The 17,956-nt window shown below is 37.9% G+C and overlaps 1 protein-coding gene across 1 annotated transcript in view; it reads left to right on the top strand.

Annotated features, from left to right (window-relative positions):
* The window catches only part of LOC150084411 (uncharacterized), a 646,726-nt gene that overhangs the window by 464,874 nt on the left and 163,896 nt on the right, over positions 1-17,956 (top strand). Inside the window, exon 10 of the mRNA XM_090376219.1 lies at positions 13,073-13,189. Coding sequence (XP_090232345.1) covers positions 13,073-13,189 — 117 coding nt within the window. The remainder of the gene's footprint in view (positions 1-13,072; positions 13,190-17,956) is intronic.

The following is a 17,956-nucleotide window of genomic DNA, read 5'->3' as shown; positions in this document are numbered from 1 at the left end:
TTGTCAATGATATACAGGAATTTTTCTAGCAGGGATAAGGAGGTGATTATTCCCTTGTATAAGGCAATGGTTAGGCCACATCTTGAGTACCGTATACAGGTCTGGAGGCCTCATTTCAAGCAGGATGTAGAGCCGCTGGAATGGGTACAGAGAAGGGCAACAAGATTAGTGAATGGAACAAAGGGTTGCTCTTATGAAGAAAGGCTTAAATTTTGCAAATTACAGGGTCTGGAGACTAGGCACCGGCGAGGTGATCTGATAGAGGTGTATAAGGCTTTGAATGGTTTGAGCATGCTCAATGCCAATGGGATTCTTCATCTCGCTCAGAATAATCAGCTCAGAGGGCATAAATTCAAATTGAGGAAGGACGGATGTCGGATAGATGTGCGGAAATTTGCCTTTGGCCAGCGGGTGGTTGGTTGGTGGAACCGACTTCCATCACTTGTTGTTGAAGTTGATAGCCTAAACAAATTTAAGGCTCAACTGGACAGGTATTTCGAGCGAACGGAGGGGTGAAATGGGAGTGGTGTGTTTTTTTTTTTTTTTTTTTGGCTGATGCTGAATAAGCTTGCTTTCTTGCATCATATGCCGCTACTAATGCTAATGCTAGTTTGATAACCACCTGAACAGGATCATCAACTGTTGAACCATCAATATCTAGTGGACCAATCTAATTCATCCTTTTCCTTCTAGAGTTTACATAGGTAAAGATCTCTTTACTGTTTTTCTTTGCATCCTTTGCCAAGGATTTCTCATAATCTGCCTTTGCCTGCCTAATCTCCTTTGAGACTTGGTTACACACCAGCTTATATCCAGCATAGGCTTCCATGTCACCCATTAATTTATATGTATCCCATGCATTTTTCTTCTCTGCCACGTCTCATTAGTTCATCTGACATCCATTTAGGCCTAAACCTTGAACTATATTTCTTAGTTGGTATGTAAAGCCTCCAAGTAGCTTCCAAGATAAATTCTTTGAATGCTTGCCATTTTGAATTTGCTTATAGAATTTAAATACTGTCTCAGACCACGAAGCAAAAACCTCTCCCTTTATCCCTGATGGTAGTTACCTCTTTGAGTAAATCCCACTTCAGCACACTGTGATCACTGCCACCTAGTGGTTCCTTTATCTGCAGATTCTTAATGTATGAAGAATCACTACTGGTAATCAGATCAAGAGTATTACTCCCTCTAATTGCCTCCCGAACATGCTGATGTTGAAAACAATCATCCAATAAATTCACAAAAGCCTTGCTAGTGTGTGAGTGACCAACCCACAAATTCCATTTAATATCTGGGAAATTAAAATCTCCCATTATAAGACTATCGGATTTACTGGCCCACTCTATTTCCCTGTACAGTTTCTTATTATACTCATCAGAGTCATTAGGCCTATATTTTGATCTCCCAGTGCTTATGTCACAACAAACTGACTCGGCACTGCACTATCCAGTGATGTCGACTGGCTTCACTTCCTTGGATTTTACATGTTTCTTAACTAATAGTATAACCCCTCCTTCCTTCCTATCTCGTTTATCCTTCCTGTACACATTGTACTCCCCAAATTCCAGCTCTGCATTCCTTATATATGTGTGACATCACATCTCTGATATCCCAACAATATCTGCCTTTGATATTCTGAGCAATACCTCAAATTCATCAAATTTATTTACCAAACTCCTAGCATTGGTGTACATGCACCTGTTCTTTTTCTTAGCTACCCTAAAACAACCCATGTGTTTACTTGTACCACAATGACTCCCAGCAGTCTGAAATACCCTGCATCTTGTTTTTCAGGCTGCTGCTCATTCCAATAGAAGTAGTGCAAGAATCACTTTCACCTCTGGCAGTGGCTACTGTTAATCTATTAGTCTTTGTATTCCCGCAAGCTAGCAGTTTTTCAACCCACCTAACACTGCCTCTATAGCATCAGCAAATATTCTTGCACCCTTTCTATTTAAGCATATCCCATCCCTGTAGAAGTTATTATGGTAGAAGAAGTTATTAATCTATTAGTCCTTATATCCCTTCAAGCTAGCAGTTTTCCGACCCACCTAACACTGCCTCGATAACATCAGCAAATATTCTTGCACCCTTTCTATTTAAGTGTATCCCATCCTTGTAGAAGAAATTATGGAGACAATGATCAAGGGTAGAATTCAGGATCATTTCTGAAGGATACTCAGCATGGTTTTGCATGGAATTCTGAAGGCTACTCAGCATGGTTTTGCATGGAATTCTGAAGGCTACTCAGCATGGTTTTGCATGGAATTCTGAAGGCTACTCAGTATGGTTTTGTAAAGGAAAAATCATGTTTAACTAATTTGGTTAGCTATTTTGACAGGTTAACTCAAGAGCTGTACTTTGGGAATAATTTCAACATTGTTTATTTGGATTTCTGCAAAGTATTTGACTCAGTCCCACATGAGCAGTTACTTTATAAGCTGGAACAGGTTGGAAATCCTTAGATAGATAGCAGGATGACTTCAAGGCAGGAGGCAGAGGGTTGTGATAAATGCTTATTCCTCAGATTGGGTTGAAGTAAGAAGTGGGGTTTCCAAGGATCAGTATCAGGGCCACTGTTGTTTTTAATTTTCATAAATCAAATCAATGAAGGGATAGAAGGCGTGATGTCTAAATTTGCAGATGATGTAAAGATTGGTAGAGTAGTTAATGATCACTGCCAAGCAGAGCTTCTTCAGAGCGACCTAGATAAAGAAAAATGACAGCTATGCTTTAATCCAGCAAAGTGTAAAGAATTTCACTTGGGAAACAGTAACCCCAAAATAACTTATACACTTGGTGGAGTTGAACTAAAGCCTGTAGTGGAGGAAAGGGACTTGGGTGTTACAATACGATCAGACATAAAGTTCTCTGAGCATTGTAGACAGGTTGCACCTGTGGTGTCCTATTAGTGATTTATCGAACATTTGCTAGTAGAGATAAGGATGTCATAATCCCATTATATAAAGCTATTGTTAGACCACACTTGGAATACTGTATTCAGGTATGGAGACTTCACCTAAAGAAAGACATTGTGCTTCTTGAAAGGGTCCAAAGATGGGTAACTCACCTGGTGAGATAAGCAAAAGGGCGTCCATATGAGGAAAGACTTCGAATATGTGGGTTGCACGGCTTGGAAATTAGGCACCTTAGAGGAGAATGAGGTGTTTAAGGCTCTGAGAGACATAAGTAAAATGAATGAGGATGAAATTTTCATGGTTATCATTCCAGAACTAGAGGTCATAATTTCAAGTTACAGGGGGAGATGTTTAACCAGCGAGTTATAAATTAATAGAATAAGTTACCTATATGGGTGGTAGAGGCTGACAGTTTGGAGAAATTCAGATGTCAGCTGAATAATTACCTACGGGTGGAAGGAAATGCATAGGTTGTCTATTACCTTTTCTGTTATTAATTATTTAGTTTTTTTAAATTTTCTACTTATTATTATTATTTTATTTTATTTATTCATTTATTATTATTATTTTTTTTTTGGCTGGTGCGGCCTAAGCCATATGCTTCCTTGCACCATGTGGCCATTGTTAATACTAATTCCTGTTCACTTAATGTCATGTTCACCTAAATTTTTAGCAAACAAGTCTTTCATAAACTCATGGTCCTTAACCTCCTTATGAATATCATAAGCTATTAGTGTCTGGTTAAGTTTGCGTGGTAAATCAACATTCAAGTTATGATATTTAAATTTAGAACAACTTTTCAATTTATTCAAGTCATTTCTGGTCACAGTTACTATGCTATACCTTTATCTCTAACTTGACAAATGGATTTAATTTTCACATTTTTGCCTTCAAATCTAAAGTTCTTAGAAATGACCTTAATTTCTTCACTTGTTTTGAGTTCACACTCATCATTTGCATTGACAAGGGTCACATGCTTAACTTAAGTTTCTGAAGGAACTAATTCTTCAGCAGTTTTTCTGCCTGTGCCAGATGTGGCCACACTAGCATATGTAACCACAGGAGTAGATATAGGCATTACCTTAGTATCTAGTTGTTTTCAACCTTTTGTTCTCTATTGTAAGATCTATTACTAGACTCTCCATGCTATTCTATATTTTACTAACCTTCACCATCATAAGGGGAATAACCACACTACTACTCTTAAAAATATCTAACAAGTTATTTTTGAGAGCATACAACTAATTTAAATTTAGGGTACAACTTGACCACTCCAATTCACAATCATTATTTACACTTTGGGCATCAGCCTCACCTTCGGTTGATTCCAAGGGAGAAAACTCCTGCAGTTCCAGATTTACATATGGGCTGAGTGGGCTGTAGTCCAGGGCCTCAGCCTTATGCCAAAAAAAATTTAAAAATTTACCATTAATTTTATTTCATTTGTAACGATAAAAATCAGGGGCATACCCAGGCCAAAATAATGTTTAAGCACAAATCCAAAATTCAGGAACACATTGATGGGAGTTCCGAACGCACTCGCCCTTGAATCCTTGATTTTACTATCTAGGCTCAGTTGCTTAGTAACATTAAACACGTGATGTATGAATCTGACTGTATAACAGTTACACAAGTGCATACTTACTGTTTATTAAAGTTCGTGGAGGCTTTAAAGCTACTCAGAATCAAATGAAAATCAGAAGTCAGCTATGAATCAGTACAGATGTTCAGATCACTGTCTGTCATTGTAGTGTGCGTTTTGAGAACAAGTGAGGATTCTTTTATATCATTGCGAATCACAATAATATTTAATTTTGACCTTTTGTGAAAATAATAATGATTAAGTGATATGAAGTAGTGCTAGTAAATGAAAACAACAAAAAGAACAGAAGGAAATACTCAAGCGTTTAAAGCCAATCATGTCATATGGCTTTGTACAGCAGGCAGAAACAGCCCTACATAATCCCTCAGATACAGAATATTCGTGTTTACAAACAGAAGAAAATCAAATTGACTACACTTAGCAAACTGAAGAACAACCAGTTTATATACAGAACACAGCCTCCCAAGAACTTCAAGGCGAACTGTTGCCAGTAACTACCACTACAAGTACAGAAACTTCTGGAGAAAATGACAATGAAGTGACAGGCCCTACAGCCAAAGAATTAACGCAAGGCACTGAAAGAACATGCCACAAGATAGTTACACCAAAAGAAGCAGTTCAAGCTCATTACCGTCTTAAAGACTTGGAAAACAAAGCAAATGATCTCAGCGAAAACCCTAGCATTGCAGACACAAAAATACCACTAGTGATTTCAGAGACAATGACATAGGTTTATGGACCACATTGAATAACGAGGAAATATATTATTCTGGATTGAAAAAGGTCCATCGGAATGTCAGCACTGGAACGGACCTTTTACAAATTTGAAGTGAACATACAAAAACCCAGCCCGGTTCTGCTCAAAGAATTTATTCCATTCCACCAAAGTAAATGATGAAACCTACCCTTGAGAATGGCTAGTGTATTCTCCCACAAAAAGAAAAGTCTGCTGTTTTATGTGCAAACTACCTCAGCTACAGCTTTAGCTTCTACTGGATTCGATGATTGGCATCACACTTATCTTGTTCAAACCCACGGAAACTAAAAATCATATGAACTCTATGCTAACATACTTAACAAGAAAGCGTGGTCAAATGCCCACATCAAAACTCGAAGAGCAAATCAAAGCAGAGTAGGATTACTGGATGCACGTTCTTCAGCGAGTTATTGCAGTGATTTCCCTTTTGGCAGAATGTGGCTTGGCATTTAGGGGACATGATGAAATATTTGGTTCACCAAACAGTGGTAACTTTTTTGGAGGTTATCCAGTTGATGGCTAATAAAGTTCGAGAATCAATACTGAGCAACATCAAACAAGTAGGTTATTTTAGTTTATCTGTCGATTCAACCCCTAATGTTTTCCATGTTGATCAACTTACTGTCATTGTTAGATATGTTTCTCCTAGTGATGGCTACCAGTTGAACGCTTTCTGAGTTTTTTTGACTGATAGATCACACCGGTGAAAGTATGACTGAGCTGATACTGAACTACTTCAGTGAATTTGAAATAGATTTTGGTAAATGTAGAGGACAATCATATGACAATACAGCCAATATGCCTGGAAAGTATAATGGCGTTCAACAAAAAATTCTGGAAAGGAACAAATTTGCAAAGTTTATTCCATGCGCTGGGCATTCTCTAAATCTAGTTGGACGAACCGTAGTTGACTTGTGCCTGGATGCAGTGAATTGTTTTGGCACAATAAATGAGCTTTATTGTTTTTTCTCAGCTTCTACAAAAATATGGGCAGTGCTAAAAAATTTCTTGCCTCCTGAGTCAAAAGTTCCCAAACATTTATCAGACACAAGATGGGAGGCTCACATCAAAGTTACTGCAGCTATTAGCGAAAGTTATGCTAACATTGTTGAAGCCCTCAGTCATTTACTGTGATGAAACTGAAAAAGGAGATACTAGACGACAGGCTGAAAATCTGCAGAAAATGGAAGAATTTGAATTCATTTTCATGCTTCACCTTTGGACACATTTGCTAGATCAATTTCATAAAATTAACAAGGCACTCCAAAGTTCGCAAATTTCATCGAGCATATGTGCAAATATTTACAGCTCACTATTGCGGTTCGTATCAAACACTCAGGCTAATTTTGATGAAATTGAACAGCAAGCAAAATTTACTCTACTGGATGTAGAGTACAAAACTGTCAAAAGAAGGCAGAGAGTACGAAAAAAACAAAACAATGATGGGACAGCACCCGAAGCTTTCTCCTATTGGAGAAAGTTCTTCTAAGGCTCTTATACTACAGTGTATAAGAGTGTAGCTGGCAATTTTTCATTTTTGGTGAACCTTCAAGCAACCAAGGAACAGATTCACAATGGCTTTGAGATGTTGATGCAAGAGTATCCAAAGGATGTTGACCTTAGTCTAGTCAATGAACTCTTGCACTTCCAAATGTACTTCAAACAAGCTTACCCTGAAAAAGAAAATTTCAGCCACCATGATATGTATCAAATAATATTCCAGAAGCAAATTCAGACAGCTTTTCCAAACGTGGAAATGATTTTCAGATTGTTCCTGTGTTTAATGGTTACCAACTGTACTGGAAAAAGATCATTTTCTAGACTAAAATGATAAAGAATGATATATGGTCAACAGTGTCCCAAGATCGGTTGTCTGATCTAAGTATTCTTTGCATAGAAAATGATAAACTGCAACTTACTGATTTTAATGATATAATTGATAAGTTTCTATCCAAAAAGCTTGAAAGAAACTGTTCTGACTTTGTATATAGTGTAATGTTATAACATAGCTATGATTCCCCTACAAACATTCTGTGTGAACGTCTTCATTAATTCCATACTTTTGTAAACTTATTAAAGGTTATAATTTTATAAACAATCTTTTCATCAATGCTAAAATTTCAGTAATGTTCTACTTTTCACTGAGTAGATAAAGAATAGAACAAGGTTTTGTTTCTCATGATCAGGCTATTAATTTTGGGCCTTCCAAGGTCTCCTAGCCCAGGGCCTCCAGTTGCTTTAATCTGGCCCTGGTCACCTGTATATCTACAGAAGAAGAACTATCGTTAGACATTTTATACAGTTCAAGTATACTACACTATATAAAAACTTTCATCCAATGTCTGGATGAAAAACTTGCAATGACTCTGTTCACTACACCTATAGCTGAAAGAAAAACACCAATTTAACTATAGACCAGAAGTCCCTGGCTCTCAGGAACAGTTCCAGTCAGTTTATATCAGCTCCAGCACAAAGGATTATGTGACTATATACCCTATAGCCAGGAACATAGCAACATTATAACATAGCAACACATTATACTTAATAGAAAATTAACTTGATGTTTAAGAATTTATTTCTCAATGTGTAATCTACAGAGGGCACCACAAAAACTTTGTAAATTAAGTAATATATTTGGCACTCAACAGTAGTTTTTGTAGATTTTTTGAGCCAGTAGGAAGCCCCGTGATTACACTTTTATCAATGGTGAACAACAGCCCAAAGAAGCCCAAATGACTACTTGAATGGCATTTGTGGGCAAAAAGTGAAAACATTAGGTAACTTATTAAAATGCTAAAATAAACCACACTAATTGGGGGCCCAGGGGCTGCAATTAATACAAATATATCATGTTCCAAAATATTAGGAACATGATATATTTGAATCCAAAATCCAAGATGGCAGCTGCCAAAAACAATTTTCCCGCTCTTTCTCTAATCAGCTGCCATGACAGTTTTCTATATATGCCTCAGTAAACCAGTTGTGTCACCCAGTATTTTATCACAACATATATATTGCAAGTAGTGACATTATAAACAAATATGGCCACACCAATATACAGTTTCCCTCCAAAATGTCATGTAGGAGTTACCATAATTCCCCAACTGAAAGGAGGAGGAGACAACATGGCAGAGACCAAAATACAAGATCACATGTAGAGCAAAAGACAAGTTATATAAAACAAAGTCGGCTATTGATTGGTAGCTATATTTACACTGAAAAAATGTCTCCAGCTCAGTGCCGGATTAAGGCATGGGCTAGCAGGTCCCTTGCCTGGGACGCCAAATTTGACAAATCATGAAATAAAAATATACATCCTTAGTAAAGGCGGCTCCGAAAAATCTTTCTGCCTGTGGTGTGAAAATAGTTTGGTCCGGTACTACCCCAGCTAGCAGCCCTCCAGCAGTCCAAAATAAGTGACAGTTTATTTGTCCTACCCAGCAAATGGGGAGGACAAAAGTTTCAAAATCAAAATGCAAGCTGTCAGTTAGAAGTAACGTTTTATAAGGCAACCATTATGCCATTTTTATAGTTACATAAAAACCAAACAATGTTTTGAAGATTCAATTATATCAAAGTAATCCCTCCACTGACAGCCTCAAAATTGTATCAGCAAACTCACCCAACATTCACAGTCCTAATACACCTATCCATTTTTGGGAGGATATCCAAGAAACACAAAAATACAAATAAATCCTGGGAGCTACCTTCAAAATACTAATCACCTCAGTAACATCCACTCTGTCTTGAACTTTCAGAAGTCCACAGAATCTGGAATTGTAGATTTGCCTTCATTAGCATTAGTAGATGCATATGATGCAAGAAAGGGAACTCATATAAAATCAGCAAAAACAAAAAAAAAAAAAACCCCTCCCCATTTCATCCATCCATTCACTCCAAAAGTCTGTCCACTTCATCCTTGAATTTATTTAAGGTATCAACTTCCACAACGACAGTTAGAAGTTTGTTCCAGTAATCAGCTACCCGCTTGCCAAAGGCAAATTTCCACACCTCTATTTGACAACTGTCTTTCCTCAATTTCAGTTTATGCCCCCTCAGGCTTGTAATCTGGGCAAGAGGAAGAATCCTATCAACATTCAGCCTGCTCAATCCATTCAAGGCCTTATACACCTCAATTAGATCATCTCACAGGGCCTAGTCTCCAGATGCTGTAATTTGCAGAACTTAAGCCTTTCTTCATAAGAACACCACTTTGTTCCCCTCACCAGTCTCGTTGCCCTTCTCTGTACTCGTTTTAGCAACTCCTCATCTTTCCTAAAAAGAAGCTTCCAGACCTGTATGCAGTACTCAATGTGTGACCTGACCATTGCCTTATACAAGGAGATAATCACCTCATTATCCCTGCTTGCAAAATTCTCATATATCATTGACGAGACTCCATGACCTGCTCTGTCAGAAAACTTCATATCTGACTGCACAATTACCCCCAGGTCTCTTTCATTCTCCACTACCCTCAGTGAAACACCACACAGTACATTTATCAAGGTTACTGCTACCCATATGCAGTACTTTGCATTTGTCAATGTTAAACTTCATTTGCAACTTCTCATCTTCCCAACTCTTCTAGATCCTGTTGCAGAAGCAGCTGTCATTAATAACGCTGCCAACCTTTGTATCATCTGCAAATTTTGACATTCAGCCTAATATACCTTCATCAATATCATTGATAAATGATATTGATGATTCCTCTTTGTGAATTGGAGATACACTTGCATATCTCCAATCCCCGGGGACCTCCCGTGAGTCCAACAATGCTCTCATAATTATGGCTAATGGTTTACTTATGTTCTTTGCCACCTCCTTTAATATAACTGCACCACCCCTCATCCACTGTTGTGTCCAAAGATTGCTAAGGCAACACTTTACAGACGAATGGGTCATCAGCCGTTGTTTTCAAACATCTTGGCCACCCGATCACCAGACCTCACCCTATGCGACTTCTGGTTGTGGGGTTTTTTGAAGAACCATGTGTATCTTTTTATTTATTATTATTATTATTTTTTTAATTTTATTATTATTATGTTTTTTTATTATTTTTTATTTATTTATTTATTTTTTTTGCACTACAGGAAATTTTTTTTTTTTCCTTCTCTGGATTTGGCCCTCAGAGAAATCTGGCCCACCTTCTCATGGTGTGGATGAGTGCTCAGAATCTGCTTCTTTAATCTTCATCAGTTGTCTATCCAGGTGATTGATGCTTCTTGGTAGTCAAGTGGCCAGAACGTAACAACAGAACACACATATAATACACAGAAAACCTATACTACTCACATTTCAGCCCTCTTACAGTGGTACTGTCCTTCACAGAGATACGAGGTGGCGATGAACTCACGTTCCAGGAGCCGCCCCTTTAAAAAACAAGTCTACATGTCCACATGTATTGGGAAGGATGTCAAACTCTGGCAGATCTGAGAGACATTAGGCATCATGTGCTGGTTATTCCAGTTGACGTGTTACTCTCTGCTGTAGAAAATGCTGTTCTTCGAATGGAAACTGTTGTTGATCAAAAGGGAGGACACATTGAACAATTGTAGCGCTGTTCAAGTGATTTGTATTGCTACAGCGCTATATAGTCACAAATTTTGTAACTATTTTTTTTTTTTTCCAATAAATGGCGAGCGCATTCTTTATTGTACCTGTTTCCAAATTTATCTTCAGTATGAGCCTTAGAACTTGCTCCAGAGCCCTCTACATAGGGATACTTTAATTTTATCAATCCTGTACTTCAGTATCAATGGGCATTGAATCAAAAGCTGCCTTAGCACAATTATGTACAATATGTGCATTACAGCCAAGACCAATTATGTTTAATTGGGTTTTAAGTTTATTTATTAACATTTTCTTTGCCTCTTCTTAGTAAACTACTAAAGTTTGTGTTCATTTTATCGGCCGAAAGTCTGAATACCTTATTATCCAACTCATAAGATGCAATTGTTTTCATGATTTCTGAAGAAATAATGTCAGCTGTTTCGCCTAATATTTCAACAAAAGTTAAAACTTTATTATTGATCGGGGCATACATGTTGTATACATCAAAATTACGTACAGTAATTGGTAGTAACTTTAAGTATTTGTGATTTGAAATATTGCAAGAAAAGGTGACAAAATCTGTGTTTTTAAGTTCATTTTTAACTTCTTCCAGTGATCACAGGTAAAATACATTTTTTACAATTGCCTTGCACTTTGTTCTTGAGCAAGAAAACTTTTCGTTTGAAAATTTCTTTTGTAAACTCATTGTGCAGTCCATGCTTCAAAAAGCTTTTATTGTGTATAACCATATGATAGGCGTAAGTACCTTCATCAGTAGCTAAATTGATTTGCATTTTGATGGCTCAAGTTTGCGATAATAGCAGTTTTGTGCTTTTGTGTTTTCTTGTGGTCTATTATGGAAGATTTTCCACCACTGGCTATACAAAGTATCGAATTGCACTGTACTGAAGTGTTTTCATTGTTAACTGCATGAATAAATGAAAATTGTACTTGTAATCATTCATTTAAGTGAGCATTTCGCCTTTTTGAACTCATAATTCTAAAATAACAAGTACGTAATTAATTTGAAATTTAAACATACAAAGCAACTTACAGTTTTAATCTTGTATAACTTTTTTATTTAATAACACAGTAAACACATGTAGTAAATAGAAAGACAAGTGTTCAATGCTACGAAAATACTCCTACTTTTTATTTATTATTATTTTTTTTTAAATTTTATTATTATTTATTTTTTTTTTTTCATTCACCGCGGGGATTTTTTTTTTTTTTTTTTTTATTTATTTATTATTTATTTTTATTTTTTTGCACTACAGGAATTTTTTTTTTTTTCCTTTCTCTGGATTTGGCCCTCAGAGAAATCTGACCCACCTTCTCATGGTGTGGACGAGTGCCCAGAATCTGCTTCTTTAATCTTCATCAATCATCTATCCAGGTGATTGATGCTTCTGGGTAAAAAAAAAAAAGATAAACTGCAGCTATTATCAACCCACTGCAGGATGGAAGCCTCCTCATCAATTCATGATGAGGGAAATGGACCACAATCTGCCCCACTGGTCCAATGTGGGTTGGCAGATCAACCGCATTTAGCAGTCAGGGGCTTGAACCCCGTTCTACTCAAAGATCATGTGCTACTGCACTTCCGCTCCTGACCACTGGGCTATGGAGGCCCCTTCCTGTCATCAACCACTTTGATGTCTCGTTCATCACTGATCACGGTTGAATGTTCACGGTTGAATGTTCAAGTTGAGACCTCGGGGATTACCAGTACAGTTACACTGTTGCCAGGTTAGCAGAATTTTAATAGTTTTAATTTTAATAGCGAAATTGTGGCTCTGGTCACATATTCATAATGTTATAACTTTAAGGAAGAAATACAGAATCGGGGATGAATGGTCACCTTAGTCTACATGGAATAATAAGGAAACATTACTCTCACTAATAAGATGATATTTTGAAATTTATGTTGTACCATTCATGGGAAGGCTAACCATTGAAAAAAAGCAAACTTCATTGTTTTCATTTTTCAAAAAATGTCTTTATTAAATTTAATTTTTTCCTATGTACGTGTGTACGTAACACTTGTATATATACTGCATTTAAGCACAAACACACACACACACAGTTTTGGTTGATATAGCTGTTCTACAGCTGTTTATCATTCTTAGAATAAATAAACAGGAGGAATTCTTATTGGTGGAATATTAAACTCGTTCAGATGTAAGTAAAATAACTTAAATAGCTGTTGGGCTTTAATTTCAATATTTAACTCTTTTACAGGTCATGAAAGTTGCTACACAAATTTCAGATGCGAAAATACATCTACTTGTGTAATGGCTGGATCCCGATGTGATGGAATTTGGGATTGTGAAGAAGGAGATGATGAACAGGGATGCAGTAAGTCTGTTAATTTAAAAATCTTTTTTTTAAGTATGGTCTTTTTATGTATGTACCATAACATGTACTAATACTTTGTAGCAGCAGATGTATGTTTTCAGTTTAATGGTTAGGAGTTTAAAACCTTTTTTCCTTTACATCACTCAATCAATTAGAAGCCATAGTTTTGTAGAAATCATAGTGTATATATACAAAGGGTACTAGGAAAGTTTTGCAATACAGCTTTGTTTATTTAATTTTTTCAAAGTAATTTCCTCTACATTCAATACACCTCTCCATCCTCCGAAACCAATCTTTAAACCAGTTCTGCCAAGTTTCACTAGGGAGTAAAGCACACTCGTTGTCCCAAGCCCGTAGAAGGTCCTCATCACTGGAAAACCGCCTCCCTTTTAGCTTCATTTTCACATGCTGGAACAGTGCAAAGTCGCAGGGAGCAAGGTCTGGACTGTAGGGAGGGTGCTCGAGAAGTTTCAGTCCTGTCGTGGTCAAATATTCGGTGCAGGCTTTGGCGTGGTGAGCTGGAGCATTTTCGTGATGGAGGTACCAGGTGTCCATTCTTGACTTTGGCCGCAGGTTCTTCATAGATCAAATTACTTTAGGCAGGCATTGTTCAGTATACCACTTAGCTGTGACTGTCTTCTGCGTGTCCAAAACGACACGTTCCACAATTCCACTCGATTTGAAAAATACAGCTATCATTTTCTTCTTTACAGATCGGGATTTTCTGACAATTACGGGTGTGTCGTCATCATCAAAGACCCAAACTTTGTTTTGAGCCTTGGTCGGCAGATCGTAATAGTACAGCCAAGTCTCGTCACCTGTCACGATGTTGTTCACATAACGAGATTGTCCCTTATCAAACTTTTTTAACATCTCCCGGCACCAAGTCACACGTTGTGTCATCTGCTCTTCAGTCAGTTGATGCGGCACCCAGAGAGAACAAAGTTTCTTCACGTGCAAATGATCTTGCAGAATCGAACGAATTGCTGGTGCATTTAGGCCCAAAGTATCCTCTATCTGTTGGTAAATCACTCGCCTGTTTTCGTCAAGCATTTTCCTCACAGCAGTAACGTTTTCCTCCGTAACTGACGTTCGTGGCCTTCCCGGCCTCTCAGTATCCTCCAGAGTAAAATTTCCCCTTTGGAATTCTCTATACCACCTGAATATCGTTGTACGATGTGGACAATCATCATCTAGTGCAAGAGTCATTTCTTCTAAGCACTGGTCTATGGTTAAACCACGCACGAAATTATACCGCAAAACTGTCCTTATCTCATTTCGTGACCACGATGCCATCACAAGCACTTTACACTCTCACTACTAATGAATAACTGAGCCCATCGACTTGGGGCGGCGACTACTATGCACGTATGAACATGTCTCAACATGCAGCAACAAGCAGCTTCCTGTGATTCATTGTTGCGTCATATTGCAAAACTTTCCTAGTACCCTTTGTATATAGGGTTATTTCATAATTTTATTTTATAAAGTTGTTTCATTCATTCATGTGATAATTACATAATTATACAAACTAATTCTTTAATATATCTTATTTAAATGTAATGATTGAATTCTTAAACAAAAGGTGATTATATTTTTATTTTATTTTGTAAATAGCTGTTTACAGCTATTTACAAAATATTTTATTTTGTAAATAGCTGTAATCTATGAATTTATAATAACCACAAAATTCTCTCCTTAATGATTTAGTATAATTTTTCAATTGTCATAGTATTTTTTATAATTACAAAACATTTGGTAATATTTAATATATTCTTCTTGTCTTTCTGATGTTATGTTCACTGTTAATTGAAAGCAAAAGTAAATCCAATTCTGTGTTAGCCATCCAAAGTATATGTTCATTCACTTCATAATTTGTGTAATCTCATTCTGTTATTGTTGCCATAAGCTAGAACTGTAGTGAAGCCTGGTTGGGAACAAAAAGTGTATAATTGTTTATTCTGTGTACTGCTATTATATACTGCCACTGTGGTTTTAAAACAGTTGTGGAGTCGAATGTTTAGCTTTAAGTGATGCAGTATAAATAAGAGAAAAGTAGGTGAAGTGTATGCCACTAACTTTAGAGTTTTGATTTGTTTAAGTTTATTAGAAATTAGCATTAGTAGAGGCATATGATGCAAGAAAGCAAGCTTATGCAGCATCAGCCAAAAAAAAAAAAAAAAAAACCACTTCCACTTCACCCCTCCATTCTCTTGAAATACCCGTCCAGCCAAGCCCTAAACCTATTTAGGCCATCAACCTCCACGACAAGGGATGGACGTCTGTTCCACCAACCAACCAACCACCCGCCGGCCAAAGGCAAACTTCCACACGTCCATCCCACATCTGTCCCTCCCCAATCCAAATCCACACCCTCTCAGGTGATCACTCTGAGCAAGAGGAAGAATCCCACCAGCACTGAGCACGCTCAAACCATTCAAGGCCCCACACACCTTCATCAGATCACCTCGCTGGTGCCCAGTCTCCAGACACTGCAATTTGCAAAACCTAAGCCTTTCTTCGTAAGAGTACCCCTTTGTTCCATTCACTAATCTTGCTGCCCCTCCCGGCACTCATTCCAGCAGCTCCACATCCCTCCCAAAATGAGGCCTCCAGACCCGCATACAGCACTCAAGGCATGGCCCGACCACTGCCCCACACAAGGGAACAATCACCCCCCATCCCCACCAGAAAAACTCCTGCATATCACCAACAAGGCACCACGAGCCACTCCTGCAGCCCGTCTGCACCGCCCAGAGAACCCCACACCTGCCTGCACAACCACCCCCAGGTCCCTTTCACTTCCCACCAGTGCAGCACCACAGAGCCGACACGCTGCTCCGGGGCCGCCGCCTCCCATATGTAGCACTTTACATTTGTCAATGTTAAACTTCACCCGCCACCTCCCAGCCCATCCGCCCAACCCCCAGACCCTGTCGCAGCAGCATAGTGTCAGTAGTGTCCCTGACAACCCCGCCAACCCCTGCACCATCTACAAACCTGGACATTAAGCCTGATATACCATCATCAATATCATCTACAAATACAGAAAACAATAATGGACCCAACACTGAAGTTAAATGATTTTGTAATACTTGAGAGCAAAATGGAGGAGAAATTGTTGCAGTTAAACATAAGGCACCTGGGGAATGGGATCTATCCAGTTATATTAAAGGAGGCAGCAAAGGAAGTAAGCTGGCCCTTAGCCATATTTATGAAGGCATCTTTGGAATCAAGGGAGGTCCCCAAGGACTGGAGATGTGCAAATGTATCCCCAATTCACAAAGGGGGATCAAATGGTGTCACGACTAATTACAGACATGTCAGTTTATCAGATCTAGTTTAAAGTTCTTTAACTTAACAGAACTATTCTCATTATGATTAATCAGTATATGACCTTTTTTATTTTTTTATTTAAGACAACTTTGCTAAACCCACTAGGCCTATCTGTGGTTATGGTCAAAGCATTAACTAATTACAGAGCTTTAAGTTCAATTTTGGTTAATATAAAAATGTTAATATAACATAACACCTAAATTAAACAAATAATTATTTCAGCCACTTAGCCTCTTCTAAGCCCATATGTAGCAAAGTACTGCACATGGGAAACAGTAACCCCAGAGTAACATATCACCTGTGTGGTACTACAGTGACAGTGGTAGAGAATGAAAAGGGAAAATAATGGAGTCACTCATTAAAGAAGCACTGCAGCTATAGTTCAGACGCAGCATTCGTTTGTTAAGGGGAAATCTTGTCTGACCGATTTGATCGGGTACTATGATGTGGTCACAAAGGAACTGGATTCAAAAATTAATTTTGATATCATATATATTTGGATTTTAAGAAAGCTTTTGATACTGTTGTATATAGAAGACCACTGTAAAAGTTGGAGCAGTATGGCATTAAGGACAAATTGCTGCTATGGATAAAGGGATGGACTTTATCCATTAGTGGAGTCCCCCAGGGGTCCACATTGGGCCCATTGTTGCTTTCTGCATTTATCAATGATACCGATGAAGGTAAAAATATATATATATATCAGGCTTAATGTCCAAGTTCACAGATGACACGAAGGCTGGCAGGATTGTTAATGACAGTAGGGATGGTACGCAACTGCAACAGGATCTAGAAAAGTTGAGCAGATGGGCCGAGAGGTGGCAACCGAAGTTTAAAATTGAGATGAAAATGATTAAGAAGTACGAGGATGAAAATGATTAAGAAGTACAAAGCAGGACAAAGTTTGTCATATATTGCAAGAGAATTAGGTCTCGCTGCTGCAATAGTGAATACTATTTTAAAGGACAGTGTGCGTGTAAAAGAACATGTCAAAGGATCAATGCACTTAAGGTCAACAGTGATCACAAAACAGCATTCAGGTGCTATATCGAAGATGGAACAGCTGTTAATAATATGGATGGAAAATCAGATTCAGAAGCGAGTGCCCCTTTCGAATGACCATTCAAGCAAAAGCAACAAGTATTTATAAAGATATTAAGGATAAGTACGGCGAACCCAAACCCAAGTTCGTAGCAAGCAATGGGTGGTTTAATAGGTTCACACATCATGCTGGTTTCCACAACATTAAATTATGCGGTGAAGTTGCCAGTGCCGATTCTGTAGCTGCAGAGAAATTTTGTGATGTGTTGGAAAAAATTATTGATGAAGGCGGCTATTCAATGCAGCAAATTTTTCACATTGACAAGACTGCTCTGTATTGGAAAAAAATGCTGCATCGAACATACATTGCCAAAGAGGAAAATGCAATGC

Source organism: Mastigoproctus giganteus, chromosome 6 (assembly GCF_048544385.1).
Source record: "Mastigoproctus giganteus isolate SK-2022 chromosome 6, ASM4854438v1, whole genome shotgun sequence".
Taxonomy (NCBI): domain Eukaryota; kingdom Metazoa; phylum Arthropoda; class Arachnida; order Uropygi; family Thelyphonidae; genus Mastigoproctus; species Mastigoproctus giganteus.
The sequence above is the reverse complement of the archived record's forward strand: the minus strand, read 5'-3'. Positions and strand labels throughout refer to the sequence as shown.